This window comes from Dryobates pubescens, chromosome Z, assembly GCF_014839835.1.
Source record: "Dryobates pubescens isolate bDryPub1 chromosome Z, bDryPub1.pri, whole genome shotgun sequence".
Classification (NCBI taxonomy): Eukaryota; Metazoa; Chordata; class Aves; order Piciformes; family Picidae; genus Dryobates; species Dryobates pubescens.
Genome location: NC_071657.1, coordinates 33,851,721 through 33,868,105, shown reverse-complemented (window position 1 = coordinate 33,868,105; position 16,385 = coordinate 33,851,721). Strand labels below are relative to the sequence as shown.

The following is a 16,385-nucleotide window of genomic DNA, read 5'->3' as shown; positions in this document are numbered from 1 at the left end:
TTTAAAGGGCTTTAGCAGAAACCAAAGTGCTTGCTAAATGTGTAATTTCAAACAATTTCCACCGATAACTATTTTTTTTGTTATTGTTACGGGTTTTATTCTTATGACTTTCATTTTATCAGTATTACCAGAAGGGTTATATAGTTGTTGAAATATTTTATTTCTGTGTTCTCCTCTTCTGTGTTTGAAGTGTTCTGAATGAAAAATTTATTTTGTGTAAACAGGTTGCAGAAAAAAATAAAAATTGCTTTATTACACAAGCAATTAAGCTGTTAAAAAAGTGAAACATCACTTGAAAAGAGGAACCTTGACCTATCCAGCTGTTAATACTGTAAAGGCATTTGTTGGAAAGTAAATGGAAACTTGGTCCCGAACAATTGCCAGTAACTTAAGAGTATATGAAGCTGTTTAACCCTTACAGAATATTCCATCAGCCAAAGAATTTGTAATAGCCAGAGAAGAATTCTACCCCATTTAAAGATGTTGAGTAATAACAGCCTTTTAGTACTTTACATTTTGTAAGTAAGTCTCTGTTACTCACTTGTAATTGCTTGTTGCTGTGTAAAAAAGGTATGGAACTTGCCTTGATGGGAGTGGTTGGATCTTTTACTAAAGGCAGATCAATATAATTTATGTAAAGGTTTTTGTGAAAAAAAAATGCTTTTAAAGTGATTTATTGTTTATGAAGGAAATGTAATAAATTAGCAATCTGCTAGGCCATTATTACAGTATTTTGCAACTTTTTTTTTTTCCATATAAATTACAGTAGGAATTCAATTGCATTCTGTTTTTTAGCCTCTTCTGCTAAAATGGGCCTAGTTGAAACAAAGCTGGCAATCATTCCAGGTGCAGGTATGAATATTTTGCTTTTGTTTCCATGGATAAGTAAATAACTCCTGTTCTTTTCATATGATTTTGGACTGCTGTTTATGAATTTGTACCAATTTTTGTATTTCTGTTGAGGGTCATGGCATGGTTTCAATCTTGCTGCTCATACTACTTCCAAAAAACACCAGAAGAGTGTATTTCTTATTTTTAGAGAGTGACACTTGTATATTGTATTATGTTTTTAATCTAAGTCTTCATTAAGCCAGTATTGAGTAATTCAGTAAATGATGTTTGATGTCATGATCTGAAGGCTGAATAATTGTGCTAAGGATCAGAAAAACTAAAATTTATTTGCTTAAAAATTTAAATAATAGTCCACTTTTCCATAATGTCCTTGTAATTCAAAATTGTTTTCATGCTGCCTGTAAACTGATTGTGAAAAGACTAAAAGTGGGAAGTATAGCAGTGAATAGATCTCCTACCTAAATGGCTTCTCCCCCCACCCCCCATTTTTGGGGGTCAGAAACCTCTTTTCTATTTACGGGGCCAGTTGACTGGGTTTTCATGGCTTCAAGGAGAATGAAAGTTATTTACTGAATAATGTGAGGAGGTCTTTGTGTTATGAAACCTTACGGGTTTATTTAATGGATAATTAATTCCCACTTGAAATAAGATACCTGTCTTTCTGAGGAAAGGACAGTAACTTGAAAATAAATGCATCCCTGTGACTCTCACCTTCATTCTGGAAGTTGTGGGGAATTTTCTTTGAAATTTTAATGTATACCATTGCAGCTGATGTAGAGATGAGAATAAACATCTCTTCATCTGTTCAGCCCTTTTCTTCCTCACTTCCTCTCTATGAACTTGGAGTGTGTTGGCTGATTGTGGTTACTTGGATTACAGGCTAGTGGCTGCAAAAAATCTCAGGTCTCTAGAATGTTACTCAAAGAAGATGGCCAGCTGAAGGGGAAATTCTGTTGTCCTCAGACAAAAAGTTTCAGCACAGATGAACCTGTCCTTGAGCATGAAGGAATGGGGCTCAGGAGGGAGGTGTTGTGAATGTTCTAGCTGTGGAAAATCTTTTTTTGGCAGAATATTCCTCTCACTGGACAGCAGTAAGTTCATATGAGACAGGATTTCATGGGAAACCAGACTTCATTAGCTGTGCAGCATAAGGAGATGCTTCTTACCAACTGGAGTAGCTTTTCTCAAAGCTGTTTGTTATTAAAAAGAGTTGATTTTTTTGGATCTTCTAGTCAAAAAAGCTGTTTAAACAGATGATCTTCTATGTAGTGCTGTAGTCTGTACAGAAGTCAATATAATACAGCCTTTTTCACACAAAAAATGAGATTCCTTTGCTTTGTTTTTGTTTCCCAAACTTCAGTAAACAGAAGACACCTATTTAATTGATTTGGTTTCTGGTGTTGCTCAGCTTGCAAAGGAAGTAATTTCACTGTGAAAAGTTTCTCCTTAGCCAGAAATTCTTTCTGAGTGTTTGTATTTGAAGTCTTCTAGTTTTCTGCTTTCTAACTCCTTAAAGCTATTTCCATCCATGATTTATTTCCATTGTTTATATTTTCAACAATAATTGTTGTACTGGTCATCTTAAGTGCAATCACACAGCACTTCCAGGATGGCCAAGGGATCAGGCCCAGTCAGCATGAATTTAGGAAGGGCAGGTCCTGCCTGACCAACCTGATCTCCTTCTATGATCAGGTGACTGCCTGGTGGATGTGGGGCAGGCTGTGGATGTAGTCTACCTGGACCTCAGCAAGGCCTTTGACACCTTACCCCACAGCAAACTCCTGGCCAAGCTGTCAGCCCATGGCTTGGATGGGAGCACACTGCGATGGGTTAGGAACTGGCTGGAGGGCCGAGCCCAGAGAGTGGTGGTGAATGGTGCCACATACAGCTGGTGGCCAGTCACTAGTGGTGTGCTTCTGGGATCAGTACTGGGCCCCATGCTCTTTAACATCTTTATATTGATGATCTGGATGAGGGCATTGAGTCCATCATCAGTAAATTTGCTGACAACACCAAGCTGGGGGCAGGTGTTGATCTGCTGGAGGGTAGAGAGGGCTTTGCAGAGGGACCTTGACAGGCTGGACAGATGGGCAGAGTCCAACAGCATGAGACTGAACACATCCAAGTGCCGGGTTCTGCACATTGACCACAACAACCCCATGCAGAGCTACAGGCTGGGGTCAGAGTGGCTGGAGAGCAGCCAGGTGGAGAGAGTCCTGGGGGTGCTGGTCGATGGTAGGCTGAACATGAGCCTGCAGTGTGCCCACGCCAATGGCATCCTGGCCTGAATCAGGAGCAGGGAGGTCATTCTGCCCCTGTACACTGCACTGGTTAGGCCGCACCTCAAGTCCTGTGTCCAGTTCTGGGCCCCTCAGTTTAGGAGGCGTGTTGACTTGCTGGAATGAGTCCTGAGAAGGGCAACAAAGTTGGTGAGGGGTTTGGAGCACAAGCCCTGTGAGGAGAGACTGAGGGAGCTGGGGTTGCTTAGCCTGGAGAAGAGGAGACTCAGGGGTGACCTTATTGCTCTCTACAACTGCCTGAAGGGAGGTTGTAGACAGACCGATGTTGGTCTCTTCTCCCAGGCAGCCAGTACCAGAACAAGAGGACACAGTCTCAGGCTGCACCAGGGGATGTTTAGGTTAGATGTTAGGAAGAAGTTCTATACAGAGAGAGTGATTGCCCATTGGAATGGGCTGCCCGGGGAGGTGGTGGAGTCGCCGTCATTGGAGGTGTTCAGGAGGAGACTTGATGGGGTGCTTGGTGCCATGGGTTAGTTGTTTAGGTGGGTTGGATTGGTTGATGGGTTGGACGCGATGATCTTGGAGGTCTCTTCCAACCTTGTTTATTATTATTATTGTTGTTATCATTATTATTATTATTATTATTATTTAGTATCTTATTTGTATACCACTTAGTAACAGATCTTTTATGAGAAGATAAAAAATACCTGTAAACAACATACATAAACTTTCTTACTTTGTTAATAGAATGAAATACAATTAGTTGGACAAGGGAAAATAGTCTATGATAGTAAGAAGTAGGAAATATATGTATATATATATATAAAAATAGATTTTTTTTTTGCAACACAATTTTTTTCCCATGAAAGTTTCATGTATAAAGCAGAGATATTGGTATTCACTAACAATTGTATTTCCAAAAAAAATTGTAGAAAAATGGTTCTTCATTGAAATTCATATGCTTGTGTCAGCAGATGACTTGACCTGGCTAGAGTAAAACCATAGCTGTTGGCCTGTGTGCTTATGTCTGTAACTCTCTTTTTTTTGTTTTGTTTCATTTGGTTTGGCTTGGTTTAGTTGGTTTGGTTTATGAAGGCATTCATTCTACTCATGAAAACAAAATTTGCCTCTGTTCTTCCTTACTCCTCCCAAAGTCCCCACTACTTCATTATAGAGCTGTCCTCTACTGTTTAAAGGTAAAATAAAACCCCAGGCCATAATCCCTGGGATTATGCTTTCCTCAAGAGCATTCAGTTTACAAGCGTATTTTAAAAATACCTTAGGAAAACTAAATGAACACCTAAGCTGTATCTTCTTTATGTATCTTAAAGTTACTTTGAAGCTTCTATGCCCAAGGTGTGACTGAAGCTCTGTTACACAGCAGACTGAACTGGTTCTTGTCTTTGTGATATATAGCAAGGGAGAGATTCAATGGCAGCATGTACGTTCTTACATTTTCACTTTGTTGACAGTATTGAGTTGAAGGTTTGGTGGGTGGTGTTTTTTGGGGGGTTTGGGGTTTTTTTTGTTAGTTTGTTTGTTTTTTTTCCCTAAACTTTAAAATGTGTTTGGGAAAGTTTTGTAATACTTGTAGACAATAAGATCATAAAAGGTAAGAGAAGAACACACTGAACAATCAGCATAGGAAGACAACAAGCATAAAAGTGTATACTGGATTTAGGTGATTATTGTGCATTTTCCTTGTCTCCTAAAGGACTCATTGTCTGGGTTTAGAAACAACATGAAGGGTTCTCCTGCAAGGTTTATTTTAAAGCTAAAAATAAAATTAAAAATTCTATTTTAGATGATAAAAATGCCAAGGGAATTTCCAGATGTGAAAAACTCATACAAAATATGATCTTGCTAACAGCAGTAGTTATACAATTCAGCCAAGTGTAAAGGTTAAATAAAATGTCAGACATTTCAAGTTGAAATGCACCTTGTGATATATTGTTAGCATATTCTCAGATTTCTGTTGCTTTTGAAACTAAAGTACAAAAATTGCGTTTGACAAAGGCAAAAAAAGAATTAGTGTCAACACTTGTGGTAGTGTCTGAGGTAGAATTTCATGGCCTCTGCACATTTAGTGTAATTTTTCTGCATGTATGTGCTACTATGTAGTGCATCATGACAGATTTAAAATGAAAGATCTGCCTGTTTTGTGTAACTTTATCATCTTAGCTGAGAAATCTTATTACATCTCTCTGTTCCATCTCTACTCCTGCCTTCACTGGGCTACTCTAGTCATCTCCTTTTTCCGTGAAGTCTCGCTAGTTCTTGAGTGTACAATATTTTTGCAATACATAAGGACACCAAGTAAGTGCTCTTATGTTTTTAGAGTTCAGCTCTTAGTCTTCTGACAGCTGACTGGCTGATTAGGGAAAAAAAAAACCAAAGCTAACCAGTTAGCTTTGTGGCTTTTTCTCTCTCTGATTTTTGTTTCTGTTTTCTGCTATGACTTTTCTCATTTGTTTATACCAGTCTTGTGTCAAATTTTTAATACTTTAAAGTTCCCAAATGAAAACACTAGTAAAATACAATTTTAAATAAACTCCTGAATTAACATCAAATTTCATCAGTATTGTTCTTAAAAATTCATTTGTCGTGGAGCAACCAGTAAGAGGCACTTTCTTCTTCTTCTTCCCTTACAATTAAGAAAAACTTTAAAAAATTTAATTTATTTTTAGCTGAGGTGTAATAGTGACTGCTGAGTATTTACAGTAATTTTATGATATGATACAGTAAAACCCCTGAATTAGGTATTCTAAGAACATTTATCTGTATTTTCTGAAATCATCTGAAGTTGAGATAGCTTTATTTGCATTTTAATATTTTTTAATGGTTATTTTCTGCATCGTGTTAAATAAATGGCCTGAAGTAAAAAATTGCTCATAATGTAGAAAACAAATGCTTGAACATCCTCTATTTTCTCAAATAAACCACAGTATAAGTAATATTATAGAGCAAGGTAAATTGATTCTGCTTCTGTAAGTTAAGGAGAATTGTGGGGTTTATGTTTTCCTTTTTTAAAACAAAAATAAGCAGGGTTTCATCAAATGACTCATTTTCTCCCTGGCTTTATGATCGGTTGTAATGGTGGTGATGCTGAGGCAAAACTTGAAAATCTAACACTTTACACTGCAAAAGCTCCATACAGAAAACTAATGTCTTGCGGATTTTATCTAATTTCTCTTTATATAAGCAGAATACTTTGCAACTAATGGCAACATACAGCAGAAGATGATAGAATTCTTATGTCATCAGAACTATCCCTTATACCTACATGAACCATACAGTGTTTGCCATTGCAGTGATCCACAGGGCAGCCTGTGCTTTTTCCTTTAAATGCTAACCATAGAACACTTCAGTGTTCAGTGCTGAGCCCCATGCTCTTTAACGTCTTCATTGATGATCTGGATGAGGGCATTGAGTCCATCATCAGTAAATTTGTGGATGACACCAAGCTGGGGGCAGGAGTTGATCTGCTGGAGGGTAGAGAGGCTCTGCAGAGGGACCTCGACAGGCTGGACAGATGGGCAGAGTCCAACGGCATGAGATTTAACACATCCAAGTGCCGGGTTCTGCACACTGGCCACAGCAACCCCATGCAGTGCTACAGGCTGGGGTCAGAGTGGCTGGAGAGTGGCCAGGCAGAAAGGGACCTGGGGGTACTGGTCGATGGTAGGCTGAACATAAGCCTGCAGTGTGCCCAGGCAGCCAAGAGGGCCAATGGCATCTTGGCCTGCATTAGGAACAGTGTGGCCAGCAGGAGCAGGGAGGTCATTCTGCCCCTGTACACTGCACTACTCAAGGCCACCCCTTGAGACCTGTGTCCAGTTCTGGGCCCCTCAGTTTAGGAAGGATGTTGACTTGCTGGAGCGTGTCCAAAGCTGGTGAGGGGTTTGGAGCACAAGCCCTATGGAGGAGTGACTGAGGGAGCTGGGGTTGCTTAGCCTGGAGAGGAGGAGACTCAGAGGTGACCTTCTTGCTCTCTACAACTACCTTAAGGGAGGTTGTAGACAGGTGGAGGTTGGTCTCTTCTCCCAGGCAAGCAGAACCAGAACAAGAGGACACAGTCTCAAGCTGCACCAGGGGAGGTTTAGGCTGGAGGTTAGGAAGAATTTCTACACAGTGAGTGATTGTTCATTGGAATGGGCTGACCAGGGAGGTGGTGGAGTCTCCATCATAGGATAGGTTGGACGCAATGATCTTGAAGGACTCTTCAAACCTGGTTTATTCTATTCTATTCTTCTGTTAGATTCTATTCACTTTCCAAAACCCTAGTAAAACCACAACTGGTACTTCCTACAGGAAAAGAAGGTATCAAGGCTATCATCAGTCACCCACGTGACTACAGTTTATAGGATGTTATTTGAAATGTCAAATTCAATTTGAGAAATTGAACACTTCTGGCACTTGTCAGAGACTGCAGAACATTTTGTCTTTACCTAAATTTAAAGATGTCTTGTTTACAAATCAGAGTTAGCAATCAGGTGTTTGAGAAGTTTCAGCATTATAAGGAGCAGCACTGCATCCCCAGCGCACTGTGTCTAGTTAAAGTTAGTCCTTTGATGCTGCAGAGTGTTGTAGTAAGTAAGGAGGAAGTTAAACAAGGACAAGAAAAAGCCATAGAAGCCAAACTGAGAATTAGATGAAGTTTAAGAGGACAGAAGGGAATTCTCTTATTCTTGGAATCAAAGCATGGAAGGTCTGAGATCATTATAATGTTCCTATGGAGAAATCAAACCTTAGTAACAAGTAATGATTGAGGTTTTCGTTGTCATGTCGGGGGTGGGGGGGGGTGGGAATTGGGGGTGGTATGAAAACATTGTTCTTTGTACCAAGATTGAATTTGTGAGTATTTTTTTTAATTGAAATTTATTTTACTGGTTTCCTTATTCTTGTAGTTACATATTTGGTTTCATCAGTTTGAAAATTTTTTCATGAGATTGAGGGATTGCTCATTTTTGATTGACAACCAGAAGAATGAAGGAATATAACAAACGGTTTGGTTTCTTCCATCCTTCTTAAATCACATAGATTTAAGCTCTGTTCAAGTACTATTTCAGTGAGCGAGGGTTGTAGTATCCCATTTGTATACTTTCCGGACCACATCTGCGCCATTGGTAATTAAAGGGTGATATCTAGAAAAGAGAGCAAACCAGAATTTTGCTTTTGACATTTTATTTTCTCAGAATATATGTGGAATACTATGACACTGAATAGAAACTACAGTTTAGGCAGGCAGTAACAGTATGAATGGAATTCACAGTGAGTTTCATAGCATAGGTGCAAAGTAGGATATATTCACTTGGTTTATTCAGTTGAAAAGGGCATGTAAAGACTAAATGGAGAAAAGAATGATCTAAAACACTGCTAAGTAAAAACCCCTTTATTTTTTCAAAGCCAGTTAAAATGATCTGTATACATATTGGCAACTGGTCAGGTAAGTGGGTTTTGCATTCACTCGTAAGGATCCATCTGAGCTCATGAATGTTTTTGATGAAATGATTTTCACCTTGTGCAAAGTTTGGAATGAATTTTAAAAGTTGTAATATTTAACGTTGTCTCATTTTAGAACTCTGTGGAAGACGACTCTTTTAATCCCCAAACACTTCCTGTAGCCAGCACTTAATGTCTGTCTCAAGCTCTCTTGTCCACTCAAAACTGTGATTAAAAACTTCCAATCACACACTTTGGTGTAAAGTTTTATTTTCTGTCAGCTTCTCATTTTTAAGTTTATGCAATACTGAAATGAATACTAAGTAGTAATGACCAGTGTTTCTGCAGAAAGGTGGAGCATAAGGAAAATGAATATTTGCTTGATACAGAAAATCCAGTTGCATAGAATCTTCTTGGCTTACTGAATTTTTATCTTTTTTAATTACAAAAAAAAATTGCATTTTGGAAATAAATATTAGACAAATTAGTATCTACTGACTTGTCTTTCTGTTGTACTGGGAGCTAAACAAAAAATCCTGAGCTTCAAAGTTCTAGGCCTAGCTTCTTCTATAATCAGCGTTTCTGAATCTTTAGGTTCTTCACCTTCTTACCTGATTACCTTTCCATGTTCCTGTATTGAGGAGACTTGCTGCTACTTCAGCTCATTGCCAGGGATTAGTTATTGTCTTGTTAGTGTCCTGTGTTATTGTAGCTTTCTATTTGGCAAACTAATAGAACATTTTCTGTACTTGTACCTCTATGGTAGCACAAGTGGTAAGGACAAAAAACTCCTTAGGGACTGTTAGGAAAAGGCAGAGAAAATAGGCAGGTGACATTAGAAGTCTAGTACATGAAATTATAAACTTTAAAGAATCAGTCATAAATAAAAAATGATGAAAATGCATGGGCTAGTCAGTTTGGGTTGGGAATTTCTTGAGGTTGTGAAAGGAAAAATCAAGTTTTATCTTTTAGGGACAGAATCAAGCAGAAATGTGTCATTACCAGCTGTCAGTATGTGTATGAAAAACATATCAGGACAGTGGAAGACTGCAAAATAAAGGAGTGAAGAAGATTATTCATACCACACAGGCATTTTTTTGAAGTCTTAGTTACTGCACATCCCTCCTGTCTCTGCATTGACAGCCTAGGAAACATAACTTCTTATTTTAGTCCTTGGTTTGTCCCTAAATAAGATGTGTAAAAAGGGTGATGAAAATACTCCTTGCAGTGTTAAAAAGCTTGCTAATCTGCGTAGTGATAGACAGTTTAATACATGATGATAAAGATGAGACATTGGATGCTAACGCACGTAGCTGATTGTATTATGTATCACTTGGTAGTTTTCAGTAGTTCTGTAGAAGCGATGACCAAATGTGTTTTTCAGTTGCAGAAGCTGAGATAAAAAGTGTGTGTAGAAGACTTGCATGATTCAGAAAAAGCAACATTCGTACGTAGGAATGAAACAGCTCATAAGACACTCTTTAAGTGGTTTTAAGTGACTCAGCTTCTGTGGCATATCCCTCCTCCCCACCCCTGCACTGTATTTATGGTTTGACGGATCTAGTTATGATACTGCCACAGTCTCTATGTATGCTCGGAATGGCATCTGCGAGAATCTTTAGATTTGTACAAAAGAGGCTGTGCAAAGAAGCAAAGACAGAAAAGCGAAGGAGAGAAAGAAGGGATAAGATGTGCAAGTTGATTAGGAGTTTGCTGACAGAGAAACAAGAGAGGTTGGAAGCACAAACCTGAGGCCTTAAGAACTTTGTTTTGAATAATTTAGGAAATAGAAATAAGGTGCCAGAACTTCCCTATTTAGTATCTTAAAGAAATGGTTTATTAAGAAGAAAATACTCACTGTGAGTTGTAGAAATATATCCATGCGTGTTTTTTGTATTTTTTTTCCCTGATAGTGCCATTGCATTTGTGAAATTTAAATTATGGGTATGTTCTTCCAAAACTTGCTGTAAGTTTTTGTGTGAGTCTTTGCTGAAATGTCCATTGACATCAGTGTTTGCCACAGTAAAGATTACAAAAACTGTGATCATCCTTTAGGATTTGTTTCACTAGTAATGAACATAGAGGGAAAAGAAAACCCCAAATTTGGAGAAGATTAAATGAACAGAATGTTTTTGCCTTTTGAATTCTAGACCTTTTGTATTAGTCATTGCCCAAGTGACCCTTACTGTGCCTAGCACACAAGAAGAGTTAAGTTTAGTCACTGTTACGCGTTACTAAACTAAAGCCTTGTGTAAGCAGGGATCACTGGGTGAAATGAATGAATGCATTGCATTAATTATGTCATGTCCAAATGGCTTATAAAAGAGCATTGTGGGATTTTTTGCAGTGCAGGAATAATTTTCTTAAAGTATTTCAGATTACCTTCTGCACTTCATTTGCTTAGTGAATAGAAAGCAATTTACGGGAAGCAGAAGTCTTAGGGAAAGATGAAGGTGATGAAATATATTCAACTGTGTGTTATATTAAGACTGTTCTCATGAATATGTCTCCATCTCAATATAGATGTTACTGGGGGCGAAGAATTGGGAGTGGGGCTCTGGAGTACCAGCTGGAGTGTGTAAATGGGGGCTAGTATAGACGCAACGATGCTTGGTAAGTTCCTAAAAATTACGTCGACAGCTGTTGAGCTCATCCATACTCAGTGTGTTTTTTGAAGAGAAGCCAAGGAATTTTTAATCAAGGAAGATTACTGAGCAGACTACTGTGTGCTGAATACTTAAAAATAGACCTACTTTGAATAGTAAAAACTCTTTGTTTAAGCCTGAAGTGTTACATTTTTCACTGAAAATGCAAAAGTTGTTTTGATTTAAAACAGTATTAAATTATTATGAATGAGATGGAAAGAGATAATGAGATGGAAAGAAGATAATAATTATTCTGTTCAAGCAGAGTCTTCTATGGGAATGTCAGCTTGAGTAATGTGAGTGCGTTTTAGCATTAATGGATCTCAGACTACAAAATTTTTGGGGTAGAGAGTTTTCAGTGACCTGTTAGATTGGAAAATGTCTGATTTAAAGAAAATTCTTTATGGAATGTTTTTACGCAAAGTTATTTTGGTAGTCTGCTGTCATAGGACCAATTGCTAGTCTTTTCCCACCCTAATGAAACTAGGTCACTAGTTTTTGGCGCTCATCCAAGTTGTGAGATTTATTTGGTGTTCAAGCACACTGTCTAGAAATAGTGATGCAGTGTCAGCAAGGCCACTTTTCATTTCATGAACATAATTTCCAGTGCCCTGGAATTAATTTATTCACTGACCTGTTAATAACTGCAATCTGTCACTAGCTTACAGAGGCAGAGGAAGTGTCTGGAAATAGTCATGGTCACCCTACCAGGTGATTAGTTACAGGATATATGTTCAATGTAACATGTTTTTGTTTTGATCATGTGGAAGAGTGACTGTTAATGAAAACAAACCAACAACTTAATCAAAAGGAAAATACTTGTAATTTTGGAATATTGGAGAAAGAGAGTTTACTTGAAGTGGTTGTTTTACACTGTGGTATAATGTATCAGAGAAATGTTCTGGTTACTTTTGAAAAAAGTACAGAAATTCCATGTGTAGCTAATAATTGCTTGAAAAAGTACATTGTGGGATTACCATTGTACTTGGTAATTAAAAAAATAGTATTTTTAATTTATTGGTGTTCCAGATTTATTCTTAGCTCATCCACCCAATGTTTTTGTTAAAATCAGGATTATCTTTTGCCACAGGCATGGCAGTCACTCAGGGCAGTAGATTGCTCTGCATAGCAAAATAGCTGTTAACCCTTTTCTACTTCATATATGCCATAGCCCTGGAATGTCAAGCTTGCTGCTGCCTTTGAGGTAGAAGGATTCATAGGTGAGAAAACAGTTAGTTCTTACCATGCATTTTCATGGCTGACTGTTCCTAGCATTGCTGCTTCTGTTTTCAGTGTCTCTGTTTCTGCTGTAGGTAAGCAGCAAACCGTGTTCTAAACACATCTCTCTTCTGTTCTGCATCTCAGCTCTGAGGCTTTTACTTTACTTTAGTATCACAGAATTGTTTTGGTTGGAAGACCTTTAAGATCATCGACCCCAATCGTTAGCCTAGCACTGCCAAGTCACTTCTAAATGTTGTCCCTCAGCAACACCTTTAGATATGAATGTTTCATCTTTTCCTCATTTACCATCCCCTGTGGTACAAGCTGCACAGCACCCTAGCCCTTAATCCATTGTCTGGAAAGTTAACTTTTGCCTATATCAGAAAGCTGGCTCTGATTAAATTACCAGGCACCACTGTATGTAGCAAACTCTACTCTTGAATGTATATGGGAAAATACTTTCCTAGACTTGTACAAAACCAATCTTTGGAAACCTATTAAGGTAAGTAATAAGAAGGTTTTCTTTTTGATTTGGGGCTTTTGGGGGTTCTACTTTACTGCCATTCAGGAGCTTCTTAAGGTAGGTACTTCATGTGGTACAAGCGGTGCTAAAATTTCAGGTAGAACTTTCAGCACAGCTTTGTGCTGATAACTATCACTGCCATTGCAATCCATGGAAAGAACTGCCACTTTTTCTGTCTAGGTTTCAGAATCAGTAGTGTTAAGTTTTAGTTTAGAGGACAGCTCTTTAGAGGGACCAAACATTTACTTTGGGGAGAAGCTGTCATGTCTGTAGAAGTATCATCCTACACATCTCTTCTGCTAGAAGAGAATTAAGGAAATTAAATTCTAAGGCTTGCTGGGTTTTTTGCTTTTGCTTTCAGTTATAATGGGAAAGTGTGTTTTATGAGTTAAAAAGCAGACAAAATAAGACAGAAAATAGAAGCTTTCTCACTGACTGTTGCTAAACCCAGTGTTTTCTAATGGAGACTTGCATGAAGGGCTGTAGCTACTGCATACTTCCGTTTTGTGATATTTATCTTACCAGACTGTTAGCTACAGGATTTCCCTGTAAGAAACAAGAAAGAGTCTGGTTGCTTTGTATAATATCCAGTTTTTTATAGTATGGAATGCTAGCAAATTTTGATGACTTGGGCTATTGAATCTTTTGATGTCTCCTTTGTTTTCAAATTCTTTCAAATGACACAGTAAATTAAGCTGTCCTCTATTCACTGCATCTGCTGACTGCCCACCAAAGTCTTTGTAATAAAAAAAGAGAATAAAACCAAATTCCTAGTGAGTAATTTTCTAGTTTGTGATAAAACAGAAAACCAGAAATTGGGATGAACAATGTAGAGCAACATTCTGGTCTAGCAAATTATATAAAGGCAGAAGATACTTGGTTTTTCATGCCAGACAAACAAAATTATTTGGAGACATAATCCAGTGTTTCCCACATATGAGTGTTCTCCTTTAAAGCATACTCTTGAAGTCTTTTTAATTGTATTCATTTCTAAAGTACTTATAAGGAAGTGCTAGTAATATTTTCTAGTATTCTTATGCCATTCTGTTAGTGTGATCATGACTTCGGGGCTTGGGTTTTGGGGGGTTCTTTTGGTCCCATTTTTGTGTTTCAGTATGAAATAGAAAAGCATTATTGTTGGATGGCTTTATAAACTCATAGTTGTTTTGGGACATTGAACTGACATGTTGGGAACATCCCTTGGCCTGAATCACTAGTTCGTCTATATTGTAGGAGCAGTTTAATTATCTAAACATCCATGTGAATATTCTTGGAAATTTCACTATTCTAGGGGTTCAGTTGTTGCTTTCTGCTATTTTTTTCATTAGTATGCTATTTTTTTCATTTTGCTGAGCTTAATGTTATTGCGTTATTGACTCTTGAAAATGAAAAATTTTGTCAATGTCTATAAATACCTGAAGGGTGGGTGTCAAGATGAAGGTGCTAGTCTCTTTTTGATGGTGCCCAGTGGCAGGACAAGGAACAATGGATACAAGCTAGACCACAGGAGATCCCATTTCAACATGAGGAGAGTCTTCTTTATGGTGAGGGTGACAGAGCACTGGAACAGACTGCCCAGAGAGGCTGTGGAGGCCTCTTCTCTGGAGACTTTCAAAACCTGCTTGGATGAGTTCCTGTGTGGGCTGCCCTGGGTGATCCTGCTTTGGCAGAGAGCTTGGAGTCTATGATTTTTGGAGGTCACTTCCAGCCCCTTATATTCTGTGGTTCTGTGACTATCAATATCAAACCGATAATGCAGCTGAAGTACACAGCTAAAACATAGCTCTGTACATAGCCATTGTAAATATGGCAAAGGAAATAGATATAGGTAAGGTTATAAAAGATTGGAGAAACTATTTTGTAAGTCAGAAGCTTGTATGTGAAATTTCTTTCAACTGAGTGAATTAATAAACAGTTTTAACTTGGATATATTGGGCTGTCAGTTCTGACAGGACTATATGCATGTTAGTGAAAGATTTCTCAACGCTTCTCCAAGATTTGCTATTAGAGGCAGAAATAGAATGACTGAATATTGATATATCAGTTATTCATAAGGATGTTTTGTCTTACATGGCTTTATAACTACAGCAGGTGATCAAAAGTCTTCATGCTGGACACTTAGAGGTGCCAGCTATCTTTCTGGATGGCATCTGTGGTGAGCAAAAACTTTACTTTCTTCAATATAGAAGTGACAAATAAAGAGGAAGAAAGTAAGATTGAGACTACAGTAGTAATAGTACATGCAGCATAGGAAGCAACTATTGTTCTTAGACATTGTTCATGTGGAAAAAATAAACTGCTGTAACTTCAGAAGCACTCACTGTAGTCTTGAAAGTGTTGAAGGTCAAAATAGTGGGAAAGGCTGTTGAGGTCATCACACTTGTTCATTTTTAAATGAGTAAACAAACTCCAGGTAAATTCTTTCCACATACTATAAAAGATGTGTCATAAATTAGGGCACAGAGTGTAACATATCATAACTACAGATATTCTGATTCTCTTGAATTTGCGTGTAATACATGTGCAATACACATATAATGTCTCTAAACAAGACTGTTTACTTCATTCCTGGAAGGAGAATGACTATAATTTGGCCTTTACTATGCGAGAAAGAAAGAAAGAGAGAGGGAGTGAGAAAACGAGAAAGAAAGAGAAGGCAAAAGAAAGACAAAGAAAGGAAGAAAAAGGAAAGGTGAATGAAAAGTATGTTTTGCAATTGAAGAGATTTTCTGGTGGGCAGAATAATTGTTAGATTTATCTGTTTGAGGTTTATCTACACAAACATTTTAGGAGGTACGTGCAGATGTCTATTGCTATTATTCAGGAGCCAGCTACTGCATAAGAAAAATCTAGTCTTCTGATTTCTTTGATCAGGGCCATTGCTAGGGGACCCATCCTTTGAAGCGGTCTTGGACGAGATGATCTCCAGACATCTAGTCATTTAGTGATTCTGTAATTTTGGTAGTTGGATGAAGTATCAAAAGACAGTGAAAACCATGGTCTTTCTTTTGAATTCTAAGAATCAGGTAAAGTGAGCTTGTATATTGTGAGCACAAGTACTAGCACAATGTAAAGAAATGTGGTAAATGTACACATGTTTCTGAATCTAATTTGGGGGTTTTTCCCTTCTCCTCTGTCCCCTGCATAGGAAAAAGGAAGTAGTACTTTCATAGTAGACCATCAAAATGGCAGCTGGTGAAGTCTAGTGGGTCAGTGGAAAAATCTTCAACTTTTCCCGAAAACACTGTTTGTAGAACAAAATATTATTGCGGTCTCATACCATTTTTCTGATTTATCTTCTTCTAATTTATCATTTTCATTCTCATTTCATGATGCTGTAAAACTTCGGATCATGACCTCTAACAACTTCTCCTTAGCAATTTTCATTGTATGAATGAATTGTAGTTAGCCTTCTAAAGAAAGGCAGTCTAGTCTTTAAAAAGGGATGTTTTGTGATTTCTT

At 37.9% G+C, this 16,385-nt stretch overlaps 1 protein-coding gene across 1 annotated transcript in view; it reads left to right on the top strand.

Annotated features, from left to right (window-relative positions):
* Positions 1–16,385, top strand: part of AUH (AU RNA binding methylglutaconyl-CoA hydratase) — a gene marked incomplete at its 5' end in the record, with an annotated part of 122,163 nt that overhangs the window by 50,862 nt on the left and 54,916 nt on the right. Inside the window, one exon of the mRNA XM_054177758.1 lies at positions 796–852. Coding sequence (XP_054033733.1) covers positions 796–852 — 57 coding nt within the window. The remainder of the gene's footprint in view (positions 1–795; positions 853–16,385) is intronic.